The sequence below is a fragment of the Rissa tridactyla genome, chromosome 3, assembly GCF_028500815.1.
Source record: "Rissa tridactyla isolate bRisTri1 chromosome 3, bRisTri1.patW.cur.20221130, whole genome shotgun sequence".
In the NCBI taxonomy this organism is placed as follows: domain Eukaryota; kingdom Metazoa; phylum Chordata; class Aves; order Charadriiformes; family Laridae; genus Rissa; species Rissa tridactyla.
Genome location: NC_071468.1, coordinates 10609356 through 10632490, shown reverse-complemented (window position 1 = coordinate 10632490; position 23135 = coordinate 10609356). Strand labels below are relative to the sequence as shown.

The 23135-nt window shown below is 44.6% G+C and overlaps 1 protein-coding gene across 3 annotated transcripts; it reads right to left on the bottom strand.

Annotated features, from left to right (window-relative positions):
• On the bottom strand, positions 1-22418 carry APMAP (adipocyte plasma membrane associated protein). Of its 3 annotated transcripts, none has more exons than XM_054196052.1 (10): positions 22281-22399; positions 20864-20969; positions 18257-18373; positions 15348-15463; positions 13493-13585; positions 11487-11603; positions 10045-10219; positions 9455-9589; positions 8882-9074; positions 1-7800 (listed from the first exon to the last, which is right to left on the bottom strand). In XM_054196052.1, the coding sequence occupies exons 1-10, from the start codon at positions 22366-22368 to the stop codon at positions 7591-7593; spliced, it is 1350 nt and encodes a 449-aa protein (XP_054052027.1). In that variant the 5' UTR covers positions 22369-22399; the 3' UTR covers positions 1-7590. The 3 variants fall into 3 exon arrangements, with proteins under 3 accessions (XP_054052027.1, XP_054052026.1, XP_054052028.1); XM_054196051.1 differs by having other exon boundaries at positions 22209-22383; XM_054196053.1 differs by lacking the exon at positions 20864-20969 and having other exon boundaries at positions 22281-22418.
• Positions 22419-23135: the final 717 nt, after the last annotated feature.

Here is a 23135-nt window from a genome sequence, read left to right as displayed (position 1 = left end):
AACATTGAGGAAAGCTTTACAACAATGGGATGTTTTGCCTGGGGACACAGACAGACAGACACACACAAAACCTTAAGAGTCTCCAGTGCCAGATAAAAGGTTAGACATATCTGTCACGAATGTGTGAAGTAGAGTTGTTCTTTCTTCAAGTCGAGAGTATGGATAAGGCTGTCTTGAAACACATCCGCAGCCCAGAAATTACACAAACTAGTGCTTCTACTTTAACCAAAAGCTAACCTATACCATGAAAGGGCATGATTGCAAAGGTAGCCCAGCAGCGTTCAATTTCAACATCCACTGCTGGAGAGACAGCTGTGCTGCATCTTAGCTTTAGGGGCAGCAGTCTCTTAGCTAGAAAAAAAGAAGCGCTCAAAAGAAACCTCTGGAAGGGCCACGGATGGATGTAGTGTGGTACTACATTCATCTATCACACAAGCCACCAGACAGCCTGATGCCAAAGACAAGGAAAAAGAAAGCCAACTACGGCGTCTTGAGTTGTCCGCAAAGCAGGAAAGCCAAGCCGCCGCTAGATTTGTAAGAGGGCAAGAGGAGTCAGGAGGAGCTGCTCTCCGCATCTCAAGGGGTTAGCAACGGTCTCAGTCCCTCTTCCACTTCAGCTTGGCGTTTCACATGATGCCAAGGGCTTCCAACCAGGCTGTCAGCTCCAGGCAGCCTGGGCCCAGAACAGGCCAGACAGATCCACGTTTCTTCCTTCAGCCAGCAGGACAGCCTGGTGCTCAGTAACAGATGCCATCAGCCTTTCCACTTGCCACAGTGAGGGCAAGATGGCAGCACACAATCAGCTTAGGTCTGTGCAGAGATTCACGCACACCACAGAAGTCTCCCGCGGGTGACCCATCAAGCCCCTAGCATAAAGGGCTTCCTCTCAGCCCCCTCGCCGAGGCAATTCCCCATTTGTCAAAGAAACAAAAAAGTTAAAGCTAGGCGAACCTGGCATCATGCAGACTGACAAACCCAACGTGCTCTTGCTGCTCTCTCAATTAAAATGCAGCAGGATTGTTTGGAAGCATGTTTTACATAAAACTGTTGCCAGCGTTTACTGCAACACAGATGACCTCACTGCAAACAACACAGTGGGAAAGGAGATGAGCACCTTCTGAGAAAGGCAGATTAGCCTTATGTTTGCAGCTGCAGCAAAGCGTTTACTATAGCATTACAATAAGAAAGGCACACTGGAATAGCAGCATCCATCATCCTGCCCCAGGTAACGGAGTCATGAGCACCAAAGAAAGGAGCAGAGCTAAAGTCAACTGAGCTCTTTGTACCACTCCAGAGCACTTCCTTCAGGAAGGATTTGGGCAATTAAAAGAGTCTTGCATCAGGAGAACACTGCTAGCACTGACCTAAAGAACTGCAGCTAAGTACCATTTAATCACAATGACACGCAGCAGTCACGAAACCAGTCTCTGCTCTCCGCATCCTTGCTAGAACTCACAACAAGGTTAACTATTCACCAGTTCACTCCAGGGAGTTCATATCCTTGCAGAGCGTGCTGAGGCTCTGACTTCTCTTCCAGGCCACAAAGGCAATTAAATAAAGATTTCTAGTAAAGATTTGGGGCATAAGGAGAGAAGGGAAAGTTGTTCCTGCCAGCCCCAGACGCTGGAGAAAAAGGAACAATCCCAGCAGTGACACTAGGAGCTTCTGGGACACGCAAAGCTGATGCTTCAGAGGTTCATGCAGGAGTGCTACAAACAAGCTGGAGGAGCATCTTCCTTCAGCTTCAAATCTCTCTCCAGTGTGCTGGAAGCACTGGGCTCAGTGCATGACATAGTTTCTTGGCTCACCTGCTTATGGGGATACCTCGCCTCATCTGAACAAGAGTTCCCTGACAGTCTGCCGGAGGGACTGGCTGCACACTGAGATCTCCGTGCACACAGCGCTACTCAAACCAAGCCAGCCCACATTTCATCAGAGCTTCACGGGGCCAGTGATCCTCAGACAGAGATCTGCATTTCCTCAAAAGCTTTGCTATGCAAATATTTCTTCTCACACTCCTACTTTTTAAATTGCATAGGAAACAAACTGCCTGCCACCAAAATATAAAGCATTGCTGACTGACAGACTTCCCACTTCACATTCTCTTCACATCAGCCGCTCCACATTAAGGACCTGCGAAGGACCTTTCTGTACCAGTTGTACCCAATTTCACAATATGACTGAATTTTGGGACCCAGTGACAGCTGGGGGAGTCACGCATGCAGCTGCACAGAACCAAGACAAGGTTTAACTGTCAGCAGCTAGATAAGGAGACTTCTGCTGGCTGGGAGGAAAAAACTTGTATATGGCTAAGTACAATCACCTACTGCTAAAATTTTCAGTCCTTACCTCAAACAGAGCAGCAAAATGAACTGCCCCATGTGCTTATTCTTTTACAGCACTCCGTTTTCTAAGCAAGATAGATGAGAAGGTCCGAGAGTCAGCATCATCAGATCTCTGTTGTGAACACCGAGCAGACAGACCCAGAAGCTTAGACGCTCATTATATCATCTGCAAAGGTTACTGACACAAAGCAGATTCATGTTTAAAAGAACGGGATTTACACTTTGCAGTCACTTTCATCAGCTGTTTACAGTGAAATACCAACCTTTGTGTAAAAGTGTCAGGGGCATACATGAGCGATCTTCCAGCAGCTCTACTACAGAAGTTTGCTCCAGAAAAGGGACAGGGCAGTTAGCTGTGTAACAGCATTTTAAATAGCTTCAGCAACACCTTCTTGATACTTGTACTGTGCAGAAACATCTGTTCCACCAACAAGGCAAAACAAAACATATCTTTAAAATGCACAGCTGTAGCGTACTCCAGCTCAGTTTCTTTTCCTTAGGCTGTTTTACTGCAGGGCTTTACACTAAAGCAAAGATTTCTCCAAGCCCTTCAGGAGACCAGGCACTGTTCTCCAATTCCACATCCCAAAAGAAGTTTGGGTAAGACACGGGAAGTACCCTCAGGCTCTGCTGGAAGTTGTGCAGAGAAGGTTTCCTCCCTTCCTAAGGAGCCACAACCCCTTTCTCCTGCCACCAAAAAACCAATCTCGCCCTAACAAGATCTTTGGATACTGATGTAAATGCTCCTGCTTCTTCCAGTGTGGGCAAAGAGAAGAGCCAGCCTCAGAGCTGCAAGTGTCATGTCCCTGCACTGATACCATCAAGCAAGAAGACAGAGCTGGTTTTTTTCCAAGGCTGACTTGTTCCAGCTTTCCCCATTGCTCAAGGCAGATGTGTCACCATCCATCTGAAACTGTAACATGCCACTGACTCACGCTTCTGTGGAAGCGGAACGAGCCCGTAAAAGCAGTCTTCACAGGAGCACCAAGAGGAGTTTATGCCCGTTTGTTCATTCCACAGGCATTTTAATGCTGCTGCATCACTCTGGGAGGATTGCATTTGAGAAACCATCAGGGATTAAAAGCACGTGAGCTTCTATGGCAATACTGTTCTTAGGCATCCCTTATGCTTAGTAATGAAAGAGCTGCGTGTCAGTCAACCTGTTCTACAGCAGACCACCCCACTTCTGCATACAAAGGATGGACTATCAGGATCCAGCACAGTGCCAGGAATGGGAGCCAACACCATCTGAGCTCAGGAAAGACACTCCTTTCGGCCTCTGCAGACTTTGGGTCTCCTTGGACTGGAGGTATGCAGACCCTGCATTCAGATAAATGTCATAAGATCATTAAACTGCACAATGAGACCGGGTACTGCAGTTCCACCCTGGTCCCCCACCAACGTCGCAGACATCATGACAGTAACTGGCCTCCTTTCAATTTTAGTGGCCATGGGGGCATCAGCAGTCTTGAGGCAGATATCTCTCTCACCAGAAAACATCAAGCATACTGACTTTCTCTTAGACCTTGGTGCCTCACATGCCACCACCTCTAACTTGCAGGGCCGAGCACAGCACTGAAAAACCATGCAGACAAGTTTCAGGTCATAATCAAAACACAGGAGACAGCCAGATCACCTCCTTCTGAGGAAAAGACTGACCCATATTTATGTCCATAAAGCTCCAGCTAAAATGAAGTATTACGGTTCTTATGACAAATAAAATAGCAATGGGCTGGTTAAGTAACCTGTCATCATGCAAAGTTTGTTGCTTAGAATGATATTAAGTTGTGCCACCTACCACAGTTTACATTTGGTGCTTTACAGATTTCAGTGGTCTTTATTTTTTTTTTTTTAAGGGAACTGCTGACTGACTGGACCTGTACCCAGTGAACTCTATTTGTACAGCCTGGACAGACAGGCTTTATTCATTCTGAGAAATTAAATTGAGAACTGCACACACTGTCCAAAGGCTTAACCTTTAGACAAACTCATTTAGACTGACAGCTACTCAGCTATTTTCCAACAAAGCACAGCCAAGAACAATGAAAAATTTCTATTGCCCAAGGCAAACACAATGACAGGCAGGGCAAGACATCAGAAACTATGATGACTTCTATGGGCACAAATTCCTTCTTGCCTCTGAACCTTACTGCCAGAATTCACCTCCTGCCCTCAGTGCAGAGCCTGCCTTTTGTCTGCCTGTGCTTATTTCTAAAGCGGCTGTATCTAGGAGCCCACTCTGCACAGCTGGAGAGGTCCATCCAGCAAAGAACCCAAAGCACTAGCCAGGAAGGAGAAGTAGTGACTGAACTCTCATGAGACACCAGGGCCAACAAAGAACTCAAGTGCCTAAGGCATCAGCTCAGCTTCCTCTGTGCTACAGCACTGGCCTTCACCACTCTCTTGCTGCATTTTATACGCAAATTGCTCCCCATAGGAAGACTCTTGTGCAGACAGCTCCGATATCTTCATGGTGTCCAGCTGCCTTTCCTTACCGTGGCACTTATCAGAACAACCCTCCCTGCTATCACAGGATTAAGAGAAGTGCTCAGGAGGCAAGAGCCCCAGTGAATAAGGACATTAGCTATCTTCAGGTTTGGGAAAGCTGCATCTAGGCTTCAATTCTGCCACGATTAACCATTTCTAGTCTTCTTGCACCTGATCCCGAGACACTTATGCCTGGCCACTGTCTGACAATTTGGACTAGACTGCTCAAAAGTCACACCACGCAAAGCCACACTCTATTAGATATCTCTCATATTTGGCATTCTCTTTTCCCCTTACCCAAGAAAAGCAATTTATTCACATGACCTCTATGTCTGCTGTACTTGCTTCAGAGCTCAGAGAGACGTAAAGACTCAAGAACTTCCTGGTGGGACCACAGGATCATCAGTGTACTAAGTTAGTCTCCAACAGCGGCCAGGAAAGAGTGAGGGGGTGGAAATGTAGAAAAAGAGATCAGAACCAAAAAACTCTCAAGAGACAGCTCTTCATGCATCTTGTCCCTATTGAGCATCAGCAGCACTACAACGTATTTTCTTTCCCACTTCATAACTACAGGGACAGTGTCTTGAAAGCGAATCAGTCGCGCAAAACCCATCACATTTGGCAGGCCAAACCAGCCAAGGTCTACTTAACTACAAAAGACAGCAGAAGTTATTCAGTTAGATACTTTGGCAAATGAATCACCAGAGGTAACTATGCGACAACAGGCAAAGAGCCGTGCTTGCCCCAAGGTTACCAAAGCAGCAGCATGGAACAAGCCCCACAACAAACTTGCTTTTACAACCTCAATTTAAGAACCCATCAAGTTCAACTTTCATATCCTACCAGAATGTGACAAATAGCTGCAAAGGCTGGCAGAGCAACGCTAACCAGCTGCTGTTTAAACAGCCTGCCCTGTGCTGGGTTTCCCCAGAAAGAGATGTTGCATGTCCCATTCTCAGCCCTTCAGAGTTCCAATAGCAAAAAGTCTGCCCCCCACCAGGCAGGTCACACCTCTCCAGCCTTTCAGACTTACCACAGTATCACTCCATCTCTGTCCACAAGCTATTAAGGGCTCATTAAGGGCTCCAGAGGGCTCAGCTGGACCTAAGGTCAGAGCCTGCAGCAACTCATCTACTAGGCTTCTTTTGTCTTTTACTGAGCTCCCTCCCAAATCCAGTGACCACCAGGCCAAGCAAAAGGGTTTGCAGCCCCTGTTCTGTACCGAACAAGTCAGCCTGATCCAGCAACCATCAGACGCAGGGCTGCTGCAGCCCGGTAGTAACATAGAACAAGGTGACAAAAGCACTGACAGAAACGCATCACTTTCATTTTCATATGCCTCCATTAATAAAGACACACACAGAAGGCCTGTGAAGCAGATAACGTTTTTAACATTATCTTCTCTTCTCTGGTGCTTTTCACTATTTATCAAGCAAGCCTTGATTATTTCCTCTTCAAAGGAGAGGAAATTAAGCAATAGTGGAAGTTTATGTTTGACTATCACCCAGTGGCAGAAAAAGAGAGAGCAGCAAAGTCTTCAGTCCCAGAGCATGAATCAATCCAGTAAATCACACAGCTGCTGAAGTAACCCCTTTATTTCTTCAAGACACAAAACCTCTTATTTAAGATGTAGCAGCACAGCCTTTCCTTTGTAGTAGTTGACAGAAAAGCATTTTCTGGATTTACCATGCAGAGTATCTGTTAACTGAGGAAGTAAACCGAACCATTTCTTCTGAAGATGCCAGAAAGGATCCATGAGCTCCTACCGCATTCCAAGACTTTCCACCAAAGCCTTCCTTGTCCGCTATTACTATACTTTACAGGGGCCCTTTCAGTCCACATCTACCTTCAGACAACAATCTTCTCCAAAACCTTTACCAGTTCTCCATAAAAAGCACGCTGAAGAGGATTGCTGCAGCTGTCCCTCTTCCCTCCCACGTCTGTCAGGAATGGCAACCTACATAATGAGCAGGAGACTTACAGAACCTGGTAAACACGGAAGAAATACTACAGGTGACCCTTTTTAAACCCGCTGGAACTAGTCTTTAATAACATAGAAAATGCAACTTTCATTCATCATCTGACTACATTTCTATAAAGAAACACAGGAGTCCACAGATAATGATCAAATTTGATTCTGCATGTTGATTAACAGTTAATTGTAGTGTCTGATGTTGATTACACAGGCTGGAATTGAAGAAACCCAAATGGTGTAACTAGATTTCTAGGCATGTTCTGGATGTTGCTGCCTCTACCACAGCACTATGGTATGACATTAGAACATGCACTGTAATCACTCCTAAACAGGAGGTTCCAAAACAGAAATAAACACATGCAAGACATCCTCTTCAATCCAAATCATACACAATTAAATTCCATACACCACAAATCCTTCCAGTGCAAGAAGACATCCAGTTGCATTAAAGGTGACAGATGATGTCTGTTTAAGACGGCTCCAAACAGGCCTGGGCATGGAAAAGCAATGGATTTTCTTTAAGGAGCACATAACCGTATGAAGATGCCCCACCATACTCCTCAGATATTAACAATTATGCATGCCAACTCCAAAGCAAGAGATGTCAAACCAAGTAAGAGGACAGGTACCGCAAGCTGTACATTTTCCTATGGCAACAGAACAGTGCTACTGCATGTTAACAGACTGTCTTTCGCTTTCTTGTCCTTGGTCACACACTGCACGTTTTTTCTTCATACCTCTGGAGTATTATAAGGACAGTGGCACTTTATCGTGGATGGACAGTTAAACATGCTGAAGATTAAGTCTGCAAATAAATGGAGACCGGAAGGAGCCCAGGTAAAGATATCCATTGTGCTCATGTGCCTCGCTAACATAGGCTACCGTCACTCCATTGGGATCATGAAAGCTTCTTCTGTAGGATCCTGTCTCACTAAGTTCAACCACAAGGCTGTATTTGGGCACAAACTTTGTCACGGTTTCCTGACTCAGCAACTAAAAGAAAAAGAAAAGAAAAAAAAGAAAATTAACAAAAAGATTTTGCACTCCACAGTTAGATCTCAAGACACTTACACAATCAAAGACCATTCCACGCTCCTTGGACGAAGCGGCTAAGAACATAAGCACACGTTTTGAGTAAACACTATTACACAGGCTTAATACATTAACAACTGAAAAGCCAACTTTAAAAACAAAACCAAAACAAAACAAAAAAGACCAGCAGAAACATACTCTACTTCAGCGCTAGGCTGAAAGGATGTCCACACAGGAGACACCACCTTGTTCTGGTGCAGCTGATGTCAAGCAGGAGACATCGTGCTCTGCTCCCCATAGCATCGGTTTGTTAAAGCTCCTGCACTGCACCAGGAGAGACAACAGGTTTTACAGGAACAACAAAGTTTGTTCAGCTGAAATGGCACTTCCATCCTAAACACTGCTTGTTGATTTTATTATTTCTTTTTTGAGAACAGACGTATTTTCAAGTCTTTGTATTGTTTAAAAAGCACCATGCTGTTTCTTTAGTATCAGATAGCCCTTACAAAATACATTACTCTTGCTCATCCTCATCCTATAGGGGGGTGTGACATAACGACAGGCATATTAAGTCAGAACCAAGTGTCACCTAGCAGCAGACATAACATACACATTCTCTCCTAGGATGCCTAGGGTAGTCATTAGAACAGGTCAGACTTCCCAGATGCTCTCCGGACACCTGGCAATAAGTAGTTTAGGCACTTCGGGTACAAAGGTGAAGTCTTCACATATCCAAATGGAGATCCTGTGTTGCTGCATGGCTAGGGCAGAGATAGTCTCTTTTTCTTTCCTGAGATCAAGGTGAAAGGCAACTTAAGAGATGTGTACCTGTTACTCAGAGAAGCAAATGTTAGTTTTACTACCTATGAATACAAAAGGACTGTTCTACCTGCAGACAGCCACAAGAGTTTTAACCACAACACTAAAAAAATTTTTAAAATCTTCCTGCAAAGAGTAAGAAACAGGACGAACATTTATCACTTCCATTCCTATACTAACGGTGATTTTTTTAAAAATTCTTTCTAATTTTTTTTTTTTTTACCTTAAATATCATCCTTTTAATCCATGGTTTTTCAGACAAGAAATCCAACAAAGAAAATCCAGGATTGGGCCGGACAGCTGACATAGCTACCCAATATCCTCCAGAGCTGCTTAACCTGATATTATCTGGAAGACCAGGCATATTCTCAACAAACATATCTGCTCCACCTTTCATCAGCCCAGACACATAATACCTGAAAGTTATAGACAGTAGGATTAGGACACCTTAAATCAAGCAGTCTAAGTAATAAATAAAAGGCTCAAAAGGAATTAACTTTTAAAAAATAATTTTTTTTTTTTCCTTATTTTGGTACAGGGAAATACAGCATAGCCACATTCCTCTCCCGAGAAAAAGTCAGCGTACTCCACTATGCTCAAGGAGCCCATGATGGAAAGATTATGCAGTCCAGATGTTTACAGTGACAGAAAAAAATTAAGTATTGAGGAAGGCCACCTTCTTTGCCATTGATAACCAGGCATGAGTAGAGTGTAGTGTTTCTTCTGTCATTCAACTCATTTATTTAAACAATCTCTAAACAGAGAGTAGTAATAATTTCAGCAAAGTCATACTCACCTTCTGATTCTGGCCATGGTTGTCTCCTGCACCAGGACAAAGTCTTCTGCAGGAGAGAGCTGGACACCATTGGGAAACCTCAGCCCCACCATTAAGACTTTCACTTCTTTTGTTACCGTGTCATATTCAAGCAGGCTAAAAAGAAAGCATTGTATACGGTTTTGAGTGAAAACAAATATTTATTCATCTTGGTTTCATTCTCCAGGCATTCTATCTTCTCTCACATGCACTTAACCTAAGTTAAAAGTGCAGAATAGTGAGGAAGCATTTGTTTATGAACACAGGAGAAATACTAAGCCACTTGAGATTGGCAGCATCCATGAACGATTTAGGCTGAATGGAAGGCTAACACTTTCTCTTTTCATACAGATGTTCCATGCAAGCCCTCTTGAAGGAAAATAGGAATCTCATTTATTTTACTGCAGGTCTCGTTAGCAACATCCACACATTCTCTTACCCTCTCCTGCGCACTGCAGTGCTTGCACAGGTGGTTTATAAAGAGAAAAAACTTGAAGACCAAGGAAGTGGTGAAGTCCATTTCTACAGCTGAGCTTACAATAAGTTAAATGCCTTGGGGAAGTGATACTTGCCGCCCATCATCTGTGCCTTCCATAATCAAGAATAAGTAGTCCCGTCTTTGCCATTTGCTGCTGGAGTCAGTGAAGTAGATTTTCCTCCCATCCCGGGTCACTGTAAGATCATTCACAAATGACAACTTCTGACCTTCAATTAGTGTTTTGGATGACACAAGCATTTTCGTTTCACCTGGTTACAAAAAGAAATTAAAAGAAAAGACACACAAGACAAGCTTTTGTATGTCTTGCCATGGAAATGGCTTAAATACTAACATGAAATTAGCAAGCACTTCACAATTTTTTCCATTCGTGCTTCTATTAAGTAGTAAGGTTTCGGGTTGTAATGGAACAACTCAACATCAAATGTGAATGACCAGAACAAAAAACTCTTCAGAAAAACCGAAACAGTAGATGATGTTCCCTATTGATAAGTGCCAGACTTTTCACATTTCTGAAGCTCATACGCAGCCAAGTGCAAACTCAGGTCCCAACCTCATAGAAGGATGCAGGCAAGCCAATCACTACTACCTCTTTCCCCATAAATCTGTACGAAAAAGGAGTAGTACCTTCTAAACATTAAAACACCAGCAAGTTCATTAAACAGCTCTGCCACAGTCAGCTCTGCCACCTACTACCAGGCAAATTATTAAGGTCACATCTCTAAAAATGAACCAAAATCTGTTTAAGTCATCTTTAGGCACGGGGTTTGGGTTGGTTCATCTGCTTGGTTTTTGTCATGACTGAGCTAATACGGCAGCTGCATCATACCCTCCCAGGGCCACGCAGTCTGAGCCCTTCAGTTGCGTCTCACCTAGCATTTGGCCAGCCTCCCTCTCCCCAGCGGAAACCAATTTGGAGATGTAAACTGTCAGAAAATCAACCCTACATGAAAGCAACTATGGCTTTCTGACAGCACAGCTCCTAAAACTGAGATCTGGGTCAGGAACATACAACAAAGGGCATGATGCAACAGTGCCTTTTCAGCAGGAACAAGCCACTTGATCTTCAGCTGCACCAAAATACATCTTTTTTCACTTTCTATAGATTGGGGTTACAGGGAAGTTAAGAGCTCTTTACTACGACACAGCGAGATCAAGCCAGAAACAAAAGTACAGAAACAGAAAGTTTATGTAACAGCAATACTTTTTCCCCTTTATGAAAACTGAAACAGCTACGCAGAACTTTATTCGTGGATCTTGAGGTACCAATTTTGACAACGAAAAGCATATGTCAACAGCAGATAAGCCACTGGTAACCCTGATCGAGACAGACAGATATAGAAAGGAAGTGATCGCTACAAGAAAATAAATACCAAGTTCGTGCATGGCATATTTCACCCAGACAGCTCCCAACCACTTTACAAAGGCAAGCATGGTTTTGCCTGCAGTGTCCGGCAAAATTGCAAATAAAGGCCAGATTTGTCAGTGGAAGAGAACTTCTAAGCATAAAAGTCATACCTGTACCAGGATTAACTTCATAGAGTCCATAATAAGCATCTGCCACAAAAAGGGTATTATTTGGCCCCACTCTGATGCCAAGTGGTCTTCCACACGTTGGTTCATCTTCACGTGTTCCTTAGGAAACAATTTTAATATGGTTTTCCAAGTAGAAATAAATACAAGGCTACCTACATAGGTCAAACTCTAACAAAACTCTACAACCGGCACCACACACACTCATTAAAGAAATGATTCTTACTTTCCTAGGTGTGAGTGAAACAGGTATCCCCATGTTTTCACCAGTCTGGAGATAATCCTATCATTTGCCAGGCTGGTAGCTGGCTAACAGCTGGCCTGAGTAGGGATGAATGTCAGAAAATTGGATTTAACTAAATGCTTCTTCTCAGAAGGAATCAGTTTTCCTGCAGGTTTCTTTTTCTTTTCTTTTTTAAATAAAAACAAACCACACCACACACCACCACCACCCCACCACCATCACCTTGGAACTTCCTTTTTTTGGAGCGGTCTAACGCTGTCATGAAACAGCCAGTTTCTCAAGACATAGACACTAAAGACTTCTACATGAGGAAGAAGGGGAATACTGCAAACCTGAAAAATGTGTGTCTATTTGAGTCCGGAAGAACTAAGAACTTCAGAACATCTGTAGTTTGAAAGATAGCAAGAGAAGCTTCTGGACAGCATAATCCTCCCACCTCTCCCAAGCTATACAAGTCGAATGGAGATGAGCAATGGAAAGATGATTCTTCATATCCATCCCAACCCACGTTCATACCTAAGCAGCAGCTGGAAGTCCAGCTTCCTACCAACTAGCAGCAGGCTTCATTGGCTGTCCTACCTGTTAGGTAGCCAAGAGAGTGCTTCCAAATAAGCCTAATCATGTGAACATCCAAAAATTACACAGCTAAAACATTGAACGTGTCAACAAGAGATACATAAAGACAGCAATAGTTCCTGCCCATAATTTCTGTCTAACTGGCAACCAGAGCAGGGCTGCAAAACCTCATGCAAGTTTCTACATTGTTACCGTAAACAAAACCACCCACAGTCCCCACAAACACCAGCCAGGCTTCTCAGGCTGCCCAGGCAGTACTGAGATGCCTGATGTTAAGCTTCCCCATAGAAATAGTTCTGTTAATAAACAAGCCACTACCAGGTTTTCTCACTCAGTTCCAGAAATCTCATTAAATGAAGCAAATAAGTGGTTCAGAAAGAGGAGGGAAATTCAACAAGAAACAACTGCAGGCCACTGGTGAGAAAACAGAAACATCATGACCAATGGAAGATCTCTGCTAAAGCAGGTGCAGCCACCACAACCCCCACACTGTACTCACAAACAGAGGAAGGGAAATTAGCACAAAAAAATGCAAGGCAGAGTTCTGTAGATGGCGAAGGTGATTTTTATTTTCAAAAATCTTTCCCACTCACACGTTATCTCAGAGTTCATTCACTCACACTTGGTTAGAAGTCCTCAGTTTTTATGGGGTGGCCCTTCAACTCAGAATCTTGCTGACTTCACTTTCCATAAATATTAGGCCAGGTTGCTGCCCATTTTTTTCTTATTTAGGATACGTGCTTTTTCTGGATGGACTAACAGGAAAAGGAACGTTATTTGTGATGCACTTCCACCTCGTCTTCCTCCCAGCGTTAAGATGCAGGATCTTCTACTGACAGATCACCCATGCTGCAGCCTTACAGGAGTGCAGGCCTCGTAGTCATGACATGAAACACCCACATTCCCAAATTTTACTCCTGGGAACACTGTCCTTTGTTATCAAAAGCACCCATTCCCATTCCTTTGGGCCTTTGTTCTGCTGTTCCTTCCAGTGCTTATATACATATTTCCACTCGTACTTCATCCATACAAATATTAATATTTCTGTTACAAATCTCTACAGAAGAATATACGCACTTCCATGAGCGATCCAGACAGAACACCAGTTTAATCAACATAAGCCCTGACCCAGATGTTTTTAGGTACGCTATATTCAGGAGCTGTCACTCACCACAAGGACCATGGCCAATCCTGGCTATAGTTTGTATTTCCCCATCTTCAATTTTGATAATCTTCCCATCAGCTGTCCCAGTAAATAGCACATCTGCGAAAACAACGGGTGTGATTAGCTTGATCACAAAACCGTAGTGGTAAACATCCTTCTACGTGATCCTTCTACTAGCACGAAGTAGAATTCATGCTTAAGATACAGTAAAGTAGCAGTCTTCATTCATAACAAAAGAATAAAGAGGTGAGGGGAAAGATGAAGGCAAATAAGCGTATTTAGTTAGATTTCTTCCAACTCAAAAAGAAGAGGAAGGATTTAAGCCTTAGGAGTTACAAATATGGAATATGGAGCTTTTTACCCATAAGTGGTCCAAACCTTTGCTTAACGGCAGACATAACTTAATGGCCAGTCACTGGATTGATCCCTCTGGGCAAATTTCTACATCATAGTAAAGTGTGATCAGTACTGCATCCATCTTGCCACTCTTCAAAGAGAGACTGACTAAATAAAACTTCTTATTCTGATGCAGTCCATATAGGCTGCTGGACACCTGCCAACGCTCACATTGTATTGGTTCTGGAGAAGAATTACAAAAACTGTAGCAACTGAACAATCAACAAGACCAAAAGCATTGCCAAATTACTGTATTCATGCCAAGCCATGTGATAGCATAAGACAGATTCACTGAATACAAACAAAACACAAACTTTTCCATATAACCAAATTAAAGACTGTTGAATTAGCAGAGCCCATCGCTTGGACTTTTCCATCTCCATTTTAACTGAAGTTTTAAGTTTGCTAATTACACTTTTAAAAGGGAATAAGCAGACTTCAACATTTATTCATACAAAACTTATTCCCAGTCAGGTTGATTATTTCACCCATGGCTGTCCCTTGCAGGAAGGTTTCCTTAAAGAGTTTCCAATGAGACTTTTCTGAGGTAACAGAAAAGAATCAGTGGCTTCAGGTAATCACTTCAGCACATTGATAACAGAGATAGGCAGAAAAAGCATAATCTGAGGAAGGCATTTACAGTAGTTTCTTGCTGTAAAATAATTATAAAAGATATTTTACAGAAGGAAAATAAGTGATATGGCTACTGAGCACCTCTTGTACTGAAGGATGTTTCAGTAAGGGCCTTGCTTGCAACTCCCAGACCCTTTTCTTTTCACATTAAAACAGTCAAGAACTCATGTCAAGAGTAATTTCTAGCCTTATCCCCTTCAGGAGACACAGGAACAACCCCTGCACAAAGCTGGTTTCCTACTGAGTGTCATGCCATTACAAGTCCCATTAAGAAACCCTTTAAGAAACTGCTCAGAGATGGAATAGGTTGGTGATTTGGTGAGAACACACATGCCATAATAGAGAAGTATAGGATGGCACCTGTAGTGCATGCAACAGCAGTAAAATGTAAATTTGTTATTCATCAATTTAAGATCTTTTACCGTCATATAAGTAAAAATTAACACCACAAAACGCGGCTCCCTCAGAGGCAATGAGTATTAAAAGCATAGGTATTACCCTGTAAATATTAATTCCCACTTAAGAGCTAGTCAAATGAAAAATGGGACCACTTCCTCCAAACAAAAGTAGCCCCTGACTCCATTGCTGATGCTTTCAGTCCTGGAAGAATGGATTTTTTTAATCTGGCAACAAGGTTTAATTTATACTGGGGAAAGAGGAGAAGAGCAGTATATAGCAGCCAGGTTTTGCTGCATAACATAGTTATTTTAAAAAAAACTGCATATTCAAGAGAGCTTCCCGAGTTTATTACTTAAGAGCTATATTGCTGAACAAACCCTTATCGATGGAGCAACACTTAAAGACTTTAAAAGCTTATTTAGGCAGTGCTTACCCCCAATATTGGCAATGGACTCTGGTCCGACCAGCTGATTTTCCCATAACCGCTCAGCTTTTCGTAACTCGATATTGGGCTCTAGCACACCCGTCAGGAGGGGAGGTTCCTTCAAACTGCGAAACAGAACGCAGACCTCATGATCTTTTGCACAAATCTGCAAACACTCTTGAGCAACATATTGGATCGTTTTTTCCCTAGTTTGCCAGCTCCTGCAAACCTGACCTATGCTTAACATACAGCGTATTTCGAAAAGAGACATCACAGCTGACAAGCTGAAAGACTGACTCTTGTTCATCAAGGTTCATAATTTTCCGGTTTTGCTGATCAGAAAAGTTGTAGTTACGCATTCATAAGACATGTCTGGAAATCTATACAGCTTCAAGGCCAACAATACATTCCCAGTTCATTTATTTTACACAAGCGCAAAGGATTTCAGCATTGCCACAACACAAAAGAATAACTGCTTTCTTACTGAGCTGAATTAATTGTTTGTACCAGAATATTTTTCTTAAGTAGATATATGCATATTCCTAAACAAAAAGGTTTGAAAATGCAAAAGGCTAGCATTTTACAATACACCAAGATCTGACACCGCCTAACATTTTCATCATGGAGAAAAAATATTTTTTAATTACTAATTAGCACACAACTTGTGAAAAAAGTGTTCCAGTAGTTTGAGCACTAGGACACACATGCTTTCATACCATATTGAAACCTGTATTCTCATTGATGACTTGAATGCATTCCCATATAGAAAGACCAACTCAAAGGAATAAGTTGCACATAAACTTAAAGGGTATTGAACTGAAATCTCAAAATGACAAAATAAGGTCCAATCTTGCAAGTCCTTATCCACATAAATAGCCAGGTCCAAGCCAACGGCAGTTCCAATCAACTACAGAGATATGGAGAAGGGAAGTAGTAAGATGCCTACACAGCTTCAACTTAAATACCAGGCTCCAAAGCACTGTGCTTAAAAAATAGATTTAGCTGTGCTGACAAACCTGAACATATTTCAGTCTCTTACCTTCTTAAAAACACCCACATAAACCACCTCAGTCTCCATGAGTTAAGAATTTCAAGTTATTACTAAAGCTGCATACACAGCCAGGGCGGTAAGCTCATTAGGTGTTCGTTCAGAAGAGTATGCTAAAGCTCCCTAGGCCAAGTTTTGAAATGTGACCCTAAGCAAATGCCTTCCACCTGTAGAATTTTAAAAAGCCAAGGTTTGACTCCAAAACTTGCCCAGCTTCACAGCATCCAGGACCGATTTGTCACCAACAACACTGCAACCCTACTGCTCATATGGTGAAAATCATTACAATTTCTAGAGCTTCAGCGACCGAGGGAAAAAGCAAACTGAAATTGCAAACTATAAAAGCCATGACAATTGAGAAAAACAGGTTCACACCACAAATGATTCAGAAGGAGAAAAAAAACACATACTTTTATCTGTCTGGTTACGGACAGTAAACTTTCCTTTAAGCATGTATTACTGCAGTTGCAAAGCCAACTGAATTACTAGCTCCTGTCCACAGCAGATTTATAGCAGAGTTATCTTCACAATGCTAACACAAATACATTTTCCACCTCTTCTTCCAAGCATTAGAGAGTTCCAGATGAGGGTAACAGGCTTTAGATATGGAACTCATTTGCTGGGAACTTTGGACAGTTGTGTTTGCAAGCAGAAAATCCTCCCTGGGATCAATATTATCCGAGACGGGCTCATAGAGAAAGAACTTGAAATAAACCACAGTTGCAGGAGTTTCACAGATCACATCTGCTTTTTTCTCCACCCTCTTATTCCTCATTATTTCTAGTGGCTTACAGGAACAATATCACTATTGGAAAATGAGATTTCTATGTGTTCTTTTACTGAAGGGACTGGTTGAGACAGCATCTACCTCTCGAGCTTTTTCAAAAGATTTCATAAACACACAGAATCATCCTATCTACTGTACAGGCTGAGGCTGAACCACTTCTGGCAGTGAAACTAAGAAGCTAATTAAGAATGTACAGTAATGTAAGTCAGTAATTTGGGCAACTTATGTCTAATAGCCTATTGGCAAGACTTGTAAGTACCACCCTACCACATTACCAGTTTCTTTCAACTCTAGGGATATTTACAGTGTTGTTGTTCCTTTTCATTAAAGAATTATCAAGTTGATCACAAATATTTAGCAGACTGAGCATTTTCACTTACATCAAAATGCCAGGAGCACCACACAGCCTGACTCCACCCCATGCTAGCAGTCAAAGTGTCTCTCACACAACTTCACCCAACACAGGTCACACCTCGCATAGCTGATTCACTGTTATGCTAGAGATTTGATACAGACCTCGATTCAGATGTCTAAGAATTCAGGCACGGCAGAAATCACCTAGCTGCACTGCTTTATGACATCTGCATTTAAATATAACATCACCATATGGTTCCACTGGTACAAAGCACCAAATCAACCCGGTCAGGTTATCCATTTCAATTTTCATCCTCAGACAAACAGGCTGTCTTTGACAGAACTATAATAGCTGGGGTACTGCTTAGTCCTTAGTGAAAATGCAGTTATCTCACAGAAGGCAAGAGTGCCCATAAGTAATCACAAGCTCCACTGGCAGTTTAGACAGCAGAAAATCATTTTCTAGATTAACGATCAAAGTAATTCAGCTCCTTCAATGATCAGTAGTGACACACAACTGCACAAGATGGCTCAGAAACAGACTGGGTATACAAAGCAAGCCATGGCAATGGACAATACTGGAATCACTCCCCAATTTCTTAATCCAGTTAGAACCACTTTACACAGCTGACTCTTGTTTGCTGAAAAAAAAAAAACCAGCCCCACCACAGAACACATACGAGTGTTATGCTTCAACAATATTTATTTCAAAACAAAGCAATAATTTACCTTATAGGCTGAGGGTCTATAGGACAATCCAGTAGAACAGTTACTCCGAGCAGGGGCACAGTGAGAGACGCAGCCAAAGTCAAGAAGGTAACACGGAACACCTTGCTGCTGTAAGTACTGCCAAAACCAGACAAGAAATAGAATTAACATGCTAAGCTGTTTTAATATACAATAGTCTTTAACAATTCTTTAACAGCCTATTTTCTTCACAAACAGAACCAGAGATACTTTTCCCCAACCACCATCTTGAATGACCCTTAGGGTCCAGTTTGAACTCATTAGGATAAGAGAAAAGGATATTTATCCAGTCTCAGCCTATTGGCATCATATGAGGCAGAGTATTCTCATGTACAGGTTTCATGCATGCTACAAGTTACAGATAACTAAAAAAAAAACAAACCAAACGCAACCTCCAAGAAACTGGGTTGGGGGGGGGGGGGGTTGGTGCTGTTTGGTTGAGGGTTTTTTAACTTGATCTTCAGTTTTGGCAATGGTTTCCATACCAGTGCAAACGCTCAACAAACATTAGAGGAAGTTAAATGAATGCTTGCTTAACTTAGTGAACATTGGTTTGAAATTCAAGCCCCAGCACACAGAAGAAATTAAGTATGTTCTATTTACCCATCAAAACACTCAACAAAAAAAGCAAGAAATGTTATTCCACAGGAGAAAACCAGGTTTTGTTCTCAACAAGTTCAGAGGCATCAATCGGGCATTTACAGAGAGGAAGGCACAGGGCCATGCTTAACAAATCCTAGCCTTGAACAGGAAAGGCAGCTCCCACAATTTTAGCTGCTCTGAACCACGCACTGGCACAGCCAGCTGGTCTCCTTGCAGTATCAATTAAATAAAGAGAAACAGTGCCTGATGGTTCCGTAATAACCCTTGGACCACTTCCACTGTTTTGCCCTTCATTAGCCAATCATCCAGCCAGTAGGAAATATGAACTGCTGCCCAGAGCACAAACATCACAACTGGGGAACTAATGACATGTACTTACAGTACTGACAACAGCATCAAGGTAACCTTTGGGATTATCAGCTGGAACAGCTAGGGCAGAACTAGGCCTGGATTTGGTCACTGCCTGCATGCACAGAAGTTGGAATATTCATAATCCATCACAGCTTTTCCCTGGCGGCACAACTGCCGCCACCCCTTCTCTTCTGGCAGCAGACAGAGGTGGTTAGGATGGAGGCCTGCCCCAGTTTCCCCGGCTCTGCGTGCTACCCAACGGGCCACTGCAAGCCACTGCGCAAATCACCAGGCTGCGCCGAGGTGACTGCTACAAGGATGCCAACAGCCTGCCACGACAAGAGCTGCCGCTGCCACTAGCCCAAAGCCACACAGTTCAGCCCCCTCCAAGAAATGTTGTTAGCGCTGCTGCTGTTGGTCACCAAGCGTTCCCCAGCTCTCCCAAAGCACTCGCCACCTGAGACTACTTCCTTTCCACCAGCATGCTCAAGTATTCCTGCTCTCAGATAAATTAAGAAACAAATTTTATTTCTCACACTCAAGAGCGCAGCATTCCCATCACAAACTTCGGCAGTGTTACAGCACTAAGACTGTCTCCGCCTGAGCTGGACTAGGCTGGGAGACTGCTTCAAACAAGCCTTCTCATCTGCACTGACCTCTTCATACTTCCCAAGAGCCAGACTGCCCTTGTAATTAATTAGAAGAATTCTGCACTTGCTGCTCTAACAGCAGATGTCTCGAGGAAGCAACAACCTCCCAGTCTGTCTCCCCTTGGATTTGGAATCAAGAGCGGGTGCTAGAGATATGAGGCAATCCCCAAGTTTACACAAAGACAAAGACTTCAGCTGGCAGCCTTGTCCTTCCACTGTCCTTCAAAAGATGAAGGCTCTATACTGTAAGATTAAAAGTACTGTCAGCAGACACCTAAGCATCCTTGTGACAGCTGAGAACAGCTCACACAAAAGAAGTGGATGAAGATGAATGGGAATTCATCTGCCAAAGCCAAGTTAATTAAAGCTCCTGAAAGCACGATTTAAGTAAAGGTCACATTTCTGATCCTCATTCAAACTTGCAAGGATTTGACAATAAAGGAAAAAGGCAGGAAGAATGAGGTGACAAGCAAACTCACACTTCAAGCTTGCAAACTGCAAGGCCTATTTTACACACTGCTGAAACCACAAGAATTTAAATAAAACACAAAAGCTTAAAAAAAAAGTCAGCTTCTCAGAATCCTTCTAAAAGCAAACAAACAAAATATACTCTAATATAGAATACAGACAACTGTAAGTTACTGACTGGTCACTGGAAAGAATCACTGAAGTAATGGTTCCCCAATACTGGTTATCAAAACAGAAATCCTTAGTTAATTGTGTCTCCGATAATTAATCCTACACGGACTCCAGCCACAGTCTCAGTAATGCAACTTACCAGGACTCCAGCTATGATAAAGGCAATTTAGTTGTCACTAAGAACTTAAAAGAGAAGGCACTGCACCAATTCTTGAAGACAGACAGAAGGCTGGCAAGACGACACTACGGGCCACCATAGCGAGGAGTCCAGGCTGCCTCATCCTCTTGGCAGAACTACTGGGGGGCTGGAGGGGAAAGCAACTGTCATCAAGAGTTTCTGCCACACCTCCCAGCCAGAAAAAGGGCAGCCTCCAGAATGTCTTCCACTGGTTTCATGCAGGACAGTCTCATGAGAACAGAACCTGGGGATACTCTGGACCATTGCTGGAGCCCTAGAAATTCAAGTGATTTGAACAAAGTTACCAGGAGAGAATGAAACCAGGAAGAAGAGTCTCTCAAGCTGTGAGATGCTGATGCTGTCCTTCAAAAACGGGGCTATGTATGCAAGCCACCATACACAGTCTTTCATTCTGATGACCCTGAAGGGCAGATATAAGAATCTGCAAGGTACACAAGTCAGAAGAGACATAATAGATGGCGAACCAAAGTATTACAAGTCATCAACCACTTTATTCAGTGGTTTTCTTCAGCAAAGCAAACACCACCACTTTCTCGTTGCAGCTATTGCCTTTACTTACACCGAAGCTAATTTTGTATAAAATTCCTAAACAGAAAATTGTAAATGGAATCTTGTTTAACTTAGAATAAACTTAGCCGCAATCAAATAAACTGTTTATATCTCAGACACATATTGACTAGGCTTTAAAATGCAGATTACTCTTTAAACTATTGCCAAATATAAACAGACTAACCAGAGTCATACAGGACTTAAATCACACCCACAATAAGCCTGTGCAAGCCATAATGGCATAACTGTGGTTTCTTGACTAGAAAAAGATAAACTGTACTTAGACCCACTGGATAAAAGAAAACAACAACAAGCCAAATACCACGACCAACCCCAAACAGCCACAAATTAAGCCATTTTGGAGGTTAAAAGGTCTCCCTGCAGCTCAGCAGAAGCAGGTGTGCAGGCCCTGCCCAGAACCCTCCTCCCTCTGCCAGCCGCCCCCAGCAGAAGCGCCAGCACTGGGGAGAGAAGCCCCCGCCGGGGTGCTGGGAGGCCGGGGGTCCCCACAGGCTGACACCCAGGGGTGCCCCAGCATCAACCTGTGCCGCCGACCAAGAGAGGGGCACCGGGGCCTCGGCTCCCCACGCCCGCGGTAGCCTGCTCAGCCCCGGGACAGCCAGCCTGCCCCTTCCACCCGCTCTCGCCCAGGACAGCCTCTCCCACGCCCAAACCAGGGCCTCCCTCACCCGGGTGAGGCCAGGCCGGCGGAGCCCCTTCCCCTCCCAGCCAGGTTTCCCTCAGGCCGGGCCCAATCGCCGCCCTACAGCCCCAGGCCAGGCCGGGCCCCCCAGACCACCCCACCTCGGCCATAGCGGCCCCTTCCCTCGGGTCAAACCGAACAGCCCTCCTCACCCCAGCCCGGCCCGGCCCCTCAGCACTGTCCGTCAACCGGCCACCGGGCCCTCCTCTCCTCACAGGCCGGGCCTGCCCTAACACTCACGGTCACGGCAGGCCCCTCTTCCCTCCCCGTCGAGGCCGGGTGGGGCGGACACACCACCGCGCCGGGCCCCACCTGCCCTCCTTGGCTTCCTGCGCCGGGCTGTCCTCGGTGATGACCTGCGGGCGAAAGGGCCGGCGCTGCCGCAGGCCCTCCGCCTCATTCATCCTGCCGCCGCCGCGCACCGGCGCTGCCGCCGCCGGCCACGCCCCCCTCCCGACACACACCCATGGCCACGCCCCCCGCTCCGCACACCCCCATGGCCACGCCCCCGTGCGTTAGGCCACGCCCTCCACGGATTAGGTCGCGCCCCCGATGGCACAGGCCACGCCCCCGACCGTCCCTCAGGCGGAAGGCGGCCCCGCTCCGCGGCGGGCGTGAGGCAAAGGGCGGCTTGATCCTTCCGCCGGGTCCGTGCCCGCCGTCACGGGGGGGCTCGGCGAGCTTCTACCGTGGCCTCCTGACCCCTTGAGGCTCCCGTGGGTGGTGGTCGGTGCTGCAGCCGTCCCTCCCCCGGGCGCGGCGTGGGCAGGCCGAGGCGCAGGGCCCGCAAGATGGCGCCAGGAGACCGCCAGGGAGCGATGGAGGGAGCGGTTTTCCCTCGGAGGGGCGGGGGAGATGGTCTCTCCGGTGGGACAGCGAGGCAGAAGGCAGCCCGGGGTGGGGGGGGGGGTGGCTCTGGGACGGGGAAGGCAAATCCCCCTGCCTTTGTCATCCCACGGGCTCGCAGAACATCACCTTTGCGCCTCTCTTGGTGCAAAGAGATAGGTAACACAAAAAAAAAGGGTAGCACAACGTGCTGAGATTTTTCTGTCGTCTTTGCCTTGCTCGGGAGCAGGAGCGTTAGAAAAAGGAGCCTGGGTGCCAACGCCAAGGTGGGACCCCCGGCTTTGTCAACACCGCAAAAAAACAGCGTTTCGCAAGCGTAAC